The sequence below is a fragment of the Capsicum annuum genome, chromosome 8 (assembly GCF_002878395.1).
Source record: "Capsicum annuum cultivar UCD-10X-F1 chromosome 8, UCD10Xv1.1, whole genome shotgun sequence".
In the NCBI taxonomy this organism is placed as follows: domain Eukaryota; kingdom Viridiplantae; phylum Streptophyta; class Magnoliopsida; order Solanales; family Solanaceae; genus Capsicum; species Capsicum annuum.
The window spans coordinates 56,055,809-56,064,866 of NC_061118.1; the positions used below are offsets into that span (position 1 = coordinate 56,055,809).

The 9,058-nt window shown below is 32.3% G+C and overlaps 1 protein-coding gene across 1 annotated transcript; it reads left to right on the forward strand.

Annotated features, from left to right (window-relative positions):
* Window positions 1-1,138: 1,138 nt before the first annotated feature.
* LOC107852332 (protein JINGUBANG-like) lies at window positions 1,139-2,748 on the forward strand. The gene has a single exon (XM_016697393.2). It carries the CDS (start codon window positions 1,195-1,197, stop codon window positions 2,614-2,616), a length of 1,422 nt encoding a protein of 473 aa, XP_016552879.1. The 5' UTR covers window positions 1,139-1,194; the 3' UTR covers window positions 2,617-2,748.
* Window positions 2,749-9,058: the final 6,310 nt, after the last annotated feature.

Here is a 9,058-nt window from a genome sequence, read left to right on the forward strand (position 1 = left end):
TTCTGCTGGGTCCAACTTGCATAAATGCGAGTACATTTAATTTATTAGCAATGGTTCGATAAAACAACCAATCTTCTTATAGTATACTACATGAATTATGATCTAGTTAAAGCCAACTAGAACCCGTCGGGGTGTTGACATTAGACTATGAAATGTATGTAAAAATTATGAGAGCTTAGCATTCAAATTTCATTAAAGGTAAAAAATAATCGGAGGTATCTTTCATTTGTATGAACCTTGGTGTACACATGAGCGGAGTTAGCAGTGCAAAAGAATCTTCTCCGTCAAAAAATTATCTATGCTTTAAGTACTATATATAATAGATGTTGATTCTTGTGTTTGCTTTATACTTAAAAGACTTTAGATGAAAATGCTAGGTCCAGCATCACTGGATGTACGTAGTGGTAGTTATTTGATACATGTGTCACTGCGAGATACTAGATATCCAAGGGAGGTCCGCACAAATAATCTTGACAACACTATCTTTAAAAAAATTAGTAAGTGAAAATGATGAGGGGGGATAGGAAGAGATTGTTGGCATCTCTATTTCAGCACAGCACCTCTGGTAAAGGTTACATTCACCGTACACCTCTGGTGAAGGTTACATTCACCATAATAGTAGAAAAAGAAGTGTTCCTACTGACACCCTGTTGCAAGCTTGACGTAGTATTGAACTATTGATCATCAGTTATATATGACCTATGCATCCATAGATATTTAATTTACTATACACATCTCTCATGTCTCATGCTCTCTCATTTCAATTTATTTGTCTTACTTTTATTTTAATCCATTTAATAAATAACGTCTATTTTCTTTTGTCAACTCTTCAATTCTAGCTTTCCACTAACATGTTTAAAATCATAAGATAATTAAAAAATATTTTGGTACATTCTACGCATCTTTAATTTAAGATCACAAGATTCAAATGTTTCTTTTACTTTCAAATTAAATTTCATGCCAACTTAAAACCAGATAAACAAATTGAACCATTGAAACGGAGCAAGTATTTAGGTAAATATATTTAGTATTCCCTTAATGGTGCCTACTTCTACTTCCCCAACTAACCACAGTTGTAGGCATATATCTTAATGTCTATATTCAAAACGTACAAAAAATTAAATTAAAGTATACCTCCCTCTTTATATAAACACAAGCAAATTCAATCTTTTGTGCACTACAATTCTCTAGACCATGGAGTACTATGGCAAGAGAAGTCTCCATAGCTACTTTGATAAAGAAAAAAGATCATCAATACAATCCCCTCCTCGTCTCTCCTTCAACTCTCATCTAAAATTATCGGAACACGAATTTGATCATCTCTATAGTCCTTCAAGGTCTTCTAATGCTAGTGCAGCCACTATGTATTCTTTAGTGCCACCTCCTAGCCCTGATTCTCCATGGACGCTTTCCCCCTTGCAAACACCCTCACCATCTCTCCTCTACCACTGCATCGCGTCCCTTCATCGCCACGATGGCACCATTTATTCCATCGCTGTTGCAAAAGGCATTGTCCTTACTGGCTCGGAGAGTAGCCGGATTCGTGCATGGAGGCAACCGGATTGTGTAGAGAGAGGGTACCTCAAGGCAAGTTGTGGTGATGTTAGGGCCATTTTAGTGTATGGTAACATGTTATTCACATCACACAAAGACCATAAAGTTCGGATATGGAATGTGACAGTGTCCGATAATTTTCGAGGCAAGAAAATCACAACTCTACCTAAGTCCACTTATTATTCATTTCTCAAATTGCCTAGCTGGTCAAGTAGTACTGGCAATAGTAATCAGCACAAGGATTGCATTTCTTGCATGGCATATTACCATGCAGAAGGGCTTTTGTACACAGGATCATGGGACAAAACAATGAAAGCATGGAGAATCTCCGATAATCGATGTGTTGACTCATTCTTGGCTCATGAAGACAATGTGAACTCAATTGTTGTAAACCAAGAAGATGGTTGTGTTTTCACATGTTCATCTGATGGTTCAATAAAAATTTGGAGGAGAGTTTATGGACAAAACTCTCATACTCTTACAATGACCCTAAAATTCCAACCATCACCGGTTAACGCATTAGCCTTAAGTAGTAATACTTCACTAACTTCTTGTTTTCTCTACTCTGGCTCTTCAGATGGATTCATAAATTTTTGGGAAAAGGAGAAGAGTTCCGGCAGGTTTAACCATGGAGGGTTCTTGCAAGGGCATAGGTTTTCGGTCCTATGTTTGGTTGCAATTGAGAAATTGATATTTAGTGGATCAGAGGATACAACAATTAGGGTCTGGAGGAGAGAAGAAGGGAGTTGTTTTCATGAATGTCTTGCAGTGTTAGATGCTCATAGAGGGCCAGTTAAGTGTTTGGCTGCAACTTTGGAGATTGACAAAGTTGTAATGGGATTTTTGGTGTATAGTTCTAGTTTGGACCAAACTTTTAAGGTTTGGAGAATTAAGGTTTTGCCTGAGGAGAAGAAGACTGTTAATATTATATCCTCAGAGGAAAATGTTGAGGAGCATGGTGAAATTAATAAAATGAAGATGAGTACAGAATATGAGTTAAATCCTGTTTTATCTCCTTCCTGGGTAGAGAAGAAGCTACAAGGAAGCCATCATTTTCACTAAATTTAAACAAAACTATAAAAGTCTTTTAATAATTATGACCAAATTTGGGCAAAAAAAATTATGGCCATTTGGCACTTCCCTTTCTTTTGTATCACTTTATATAAGTACGGTATTTGATTGTGTGCCAAAAGAGTGTTGCAAAGAATAAATAGGAATGTTCGAATCAATGTTTTAAAAAGGCAGAGCGTGTAAGGATTTCATCGGCTCTACAAATTTAAGAAAACATACTTATGCAAGTCAGCAAGTGTCTTAGACCACTAAATTTGAGGGGGCCTTTTTATAGAAAAGGTAAATTTTTCACAAAAAGAAATAATTATAAGAATTTTGGCATATCTGAAATACTATGTCTCAAGAAATTAAGATTAAATGGATTAATTGTAGAATCAATTGAAAAAAAAAGTATTAGAATAAATAGATTGTAAAAGAAAATTATTAACAACTTACATATTGTTATAAACGTATTTACACTATAGTAAATGTCTATCAAGAATATAAATAAGATCTATCAAGATAATCTAATTGATATCTATCAGAACTTGAAGTATTGTCTTTTAATTAGAAACTAGGAATATTTTCTTCTATAAATAAAGGAGTTTTGTTCATTGTATACTCAATCTTATGATCTCTCATCCTCAAGAAGAGAAATAAAGAAGCCTCTCCTCCTCCTCTCTCTATTCATTCTTGTTGTTATTACTTTATATATATTTCATAATACGTTATCCGCACGAATCTTTGCCAAACAAGGTGAGATTATAAATCTAAAGTATTTCAAGGTTAGTAATTCCGTATATTATTTGTCTTTTGCTACTAATGATATAATTATTATTGGATTTGAGGAAAAATAATTGGTTTGAAACCACTTATGCTTTAAATTTATTCATGAAGAACAATATTGTTAAAGATATGATGATGAGTTTAAATCTCATCTCATTAATGAGGGTAAGACATTGGGTTAAAAGTTTCAATGCATCATACTGATAATATGTTAGGTTCAAGTTCGATCGATTTATGCCTAAGACACCTTTATATGGACAAGACGTTGAGTTCGAATCTCAATGCACCATATTGTTGATATAATGATGGCTAAGACAAAAATAATGAGTGTTTGTGAAAAGTCATGAAACATATCCCATTGATATGCTCTATTTCATAAAGTGAATATGATAGCAATATATGATAAGTTTGAAAGATGACAATTTGATCCATTCTTGAAGTGAATGTGGTAGCAATACAGAGACATTTTCTCTCTCATATTTATGCCTCGATTTGCTTCTGAAGTAGCAATATCTTGAAAGATGTTATAAGCTATCATAATTTGATAGACTTAAGGTACGATTATATTCCATTCATGGGGAATGAGAAGCTTATTAATGCAAACGTGTACGTGATTGTGATGGTATCATAACTCACCTCCGAAAGAGGCTGAATAACCGAGAAGAGTTATTTTGAAATCTACTTCTGAAGTAGTAAATCTGAAATTTACTAAAGTAAAAGGTACATGTCATGGTAAACTTGGAATTTGCTAATAATAAAAGTTCATAAATTGACATGAACGATTGTGACATCTCAAAGATGTGCATACTGAGCATATATTGAAGAATTAGAAAATTCTTTATTACTTTTAATATTGCTTGTTCTCATGATAAATTGGTTGGACCAACTAATATTGAGATTGGATACCTTAAAATCTGAAAAGTATAAAAGGTAAATAAGGGCCCGTTCACCTATCATGTGATATCTTGAAAAAATGCATCGATATAAGATGGTCACTAGTACATTTATTGACAACATGCAGTTTGATATTCATAAAGTTGTTTGCTCAATAAAATTGAATTAAGAACATAATTTTCAGATTGTGTAATCAAGACAATTCATCTTGATAATGATAGTTTGACATTGAATGCCTTGATAAATAGTTAGACCAATACTAATCAGAACAAAGCATTATGTGTTGATTTGAAATCTGATATGTTGCATACAATAGCACTTGTATGCATTAGACCAATAAAATTTGATTATTTCTTTCCTCTCAATTAGTTCAAGGTCAGGAACCAACCATATCATTTAAAAATTTTGATATGCGATATGCGATTAATGAATATACTATGATGCACAAAGATGGATTCTTCAAAGAAGTAGAGGATGTATGTTAGTTTTCCTAACATAAGGGGGAGATTATGAGCAACTATGAAATATGTTAGGAATTATCATCAGATCCTCATTCAAAAGATAATTCAAGTCAAATGCCGAAAGTATCTCATATTAAACTGCGAGTGCTCTTATTTTATGTCCCCGAAGAACAAAGTCTACGTAATCGTAAAACATAATAGACCAATCGATTCCAAATGAAATAATTCTTGAAACGAATAAGGAGTAAAGAATCATAATAAGAAGGCAATGTGCACTTGAAAATCCTATGACATAACACTTCATGAAACCTTATGAGAGGTTCAGGTACCTGAAAATAATAAAGTGATGAGGTATCAAAATATTATGTCACATTGTGAATTGATACGAAATGATGTATCATCAATCTCATTGATACAATATTCGTGCAATATTGTAAAAGATTACAATGATCTAAATTCTACATCTATTTAAGCATGCTGATGTAGAAACATTTATCAAGTGACATGAAAGGATGCATCTTGGTAAGTGTAAAGCTTATTTGATTTGCAGTCCAGAAACTTGAAGATGTCACACATATTGATGTTGTCACTTGACAAAAATCCATACAAAAATCCCTAAAGGATTCAAAATGCCTAAAGCATATAAAGTTTCTGGGAAACTTGCTTATTATCCTTATAAGGGAAAAATTGATAGTTTCAATATTATTGAAACTCTTGCAGAGTTTTCAAAAGCAATAAATTATTCACTAAAATGAGAAACATACCGAATTGAATTGGTCCTGAAGTATCATATCTTAGTCCAATTGGTGCACTAATGTATATTGCAAATACTACAATGCTTGATATAGCCTTTTCAGTCAATTTTTTAGCAAGGCATAGTTCTGCTCTTACTAGGAGACATCAGAATGAGATCAAATACATATTATGATATTTAAAAGGGACTACTGACATGGGCTCATTTTTGCAGTCCTGATCTTATACAGAGATAATGCAGCATGCATGACACATTTTAATGGAGGATTCATAAAAGGAGATAGAACGAAACACACTTCATCAAATGGTGATATTAACGTGCAACAGATTTATTCAAGTGACAATGTGATTGATTTATTCACCGAATCTCCTCCAATTGCAGCTTTAAAAAAGATAGTGCATAAGATCGGGATGCAAAGGTTCAAGGATGATCTCATTAGGGGGAGTTAATACGCGATGTACTCTTTTCTATTTATGAGGTTTTGTTCCACTGAATTTTTCTTGTAAGATTTTTAATGAGATAGCCTATATGCGTATTGTTAGAGATGTGTACTCTTTTTCCTTTACAAGATTTTTTTTCACTGAGTTTTTTCTAGTAAGGTTTTAACGAGGCACATCAATTAGACATTCAAGGGGGAGTGTTATAAATGTATTTATATTATAGTGAATGTCTATAAAAAATATAGATAAGATCTATCAAGATCTAATTGATATCTATCATGATTTGAAGTATCTGTCTTTTAGTCAGAAACTAGGAGTATTTCCCCCTATAAATAGAGGGATTTTGTTCATTGTATACTCAATCTTATGATCTCTCATCGTCAAGAAGAGAAATAAAGAACTCCCCTCTCTCTCTATTTATTCGTATTGTTATTTTTTTTTCATCCGGTGTCCAGTACTCACATTGTAGCCCTGACTGATCCGGATCGTGTTTTGCAGGGCCCATTAAGGTGGAAGCGCTCCCAACAGAGTTTTCTCCATACCTAGGGTCGAACCTTCGACCTCTAGTTAAGGATGGAGCAGCTCCATTCACTGCACTACAACTCATGTTGGTTTGTTGTTATTATTTTATACTTCATAACACATATCCAAAAATTAGAAAAATAAACTTTATAAAAATAAATATTATTTTTTCTTATATTTTGGCTTTAGCTATTAGTATGCTTGAGCCTGATTTCCTATGGTTTAGTACACTTGAAGTCAACCTGTGTATTATTTTATATTTAGAAGTCCAAAAAATATATTTGATGATGATGTCAAATCTAGTTATGGTGGGGGTGAGACAATTTCATACTCTTCCTCTATCTAATTTAATAGGATGCTATTTTTTTTTTTTTTAAAAGCATACAGGTTGCCATTTGATTGTGTGTTATAAGAAAGATTTTTAAGAACAATTTAAATATTTTTATTATGCTAAAAATGTCATTTTAATCTTAAACTCGTTAAAAAACAAAAACAGAAAGAACAAAAATCTTATACTCTTTATACATATATATAATCAAATGGGAGTGTTAGAATAAAAGAGTAAAATTGAAATATAAAAAAAGTGATAATCTTTTGTAAATGAACTAAAAAGAAATATTTAGTGTCATGTAAAATGAATCAAGGTGAATATTTATAATGTTTAATAATATATTAGACTTTTGCTATGACATATGTACTTCAAGTTAAATTAAAAATAGAGTGAATACTGAATAAAAATTCTTGAAAAAGGAAATCTACGAAGAACATGATGACCCTAAGGGTTACAAAGGAGCTTTTTACTCTTACAGGATTAAAGGAGGACTTAAGGGATGACGCTCTTGCGCCCCGAGAGAACCAAGTAGATTTAAGGGATAAGGATGAGGTGACAAAGGCGTCAGAGGTGTCAGAAGCACAGACACGTGTCGTACCCGTCCTAGATTACAGACACAGCCTGACACCTGCAGCAGACAAGACACTTGACATTGTATTATTAGCATAGTATGGTTAGGACACCAAAAAAATAGAGCATTCGTAATCTATAAATAAGGATCTTTTTTTATTAGATAGGCATCATGCAATCTGAAAGAATAAAAAAATAGTCTTTTACTTGTTCGCCAAACTTTTGTCTCTCGATCACTTCTTAGTGAATCTTAACTCTCGTGGGCAGATATTGATCCTCGGGGGTTGATCTCAAGAGCTTTCATACACGCATCCTTTACTATTCGTAACTTGTTACATATCTATTTATGTTTGAGTTACACATCCTTTACTATTCGTAACTTGTTACATATCTATTTAGGTTTGAGTTCATAATTTCATCATAAAGATAATTATCAGTTGATTATGAATTCCAAATTGAACTAGATTTATGACACGTGCTCTTGGATTCACTTATAAACTTAAATGTACCATTTTCAGAGTAAATCAGTAAACTACAAAATGGGATTTTTCCCTCCAAGTAAAATCACAGCTGAATAAACTTGGTTAGCTCAAACTAAAATGCTAATTAAGAACCAAGTTGACAGTCTTTTTTCTGGATGATTTTACCCACTACACTTACGAGTTTACATTTATGCCAGAAAAAATACCAATATATTGAAAGCCATGTTAATTGCCAAGCAACTTTGTGTACAATTGGTTCTATTATAAACCAAAAAACAATTAATGCACCTTCTTTCATTCAATATTATTGGTAATATTATAACCAAAAAACAATTAATGCACCTTCTGTCATTCAATATTATAGGCAATTAATATGATTCAAATTTTACTATTGGCAACAGTAACCGCATTACATTCTGAGCTACCCCTATTGTGCAAACTATTCATCAGCACTGTACTGGTTGGTACGTCGAGCTGCTTTTACATTAAAATATTGAAGGTGATCTGATGGAGTAGATAAACTTATAAAGATTTAACATCATTTAGTTAATGTAATAAAAACAGCATAACAGCTAAAGTCACCGTATCAACTTATGTTTTTATCTTTTTGCATGATTTTGGCGGTGAATTCAATGGCATTAGCTAACTAGGAGACAGTCCAGTCTGTTGATAACTTAATTTGAGATGTATGAGGAATCTTATAGTTAAATTGGTTGGTTATTGAATTTTTATTTTGTTATGCCGATTTGATTTTCTACATTTTAATCGTATTGCTTGTTTTCAAATTCAAAAATTTTAAATTGACTTCGCCTCTATTATATACGGTATGTACTACTTCCTCTGTTTTTAAATACTGATCATTGTTACTAAAAATATGATTCACAATAGTTGTCATTTTTAAAAAATCAACACATAATTTGTTGTTTGCTTCCTCTTTTACGCTTATTTATAAGTATGGAGAGATATTAATGTAGTGATGCAAAAGAAATAAGTACTACTCTCTTCGTCCCATTTTACTTGTCCCAATTTTGCTAATTTGATTTCTCATTTTACTTGTTATTTTTCATTAATCAAGACAAGAAATTTTTTTCTTTCTTTTTTACCTTTAGTATTAATTGTTTTATCTCCAAATTAAAATGTAAACATTAGTTAATAGGGATACTATGATAAAATAACCATGTTTAGTTAATAGGGATATTATGATAAAATAACCA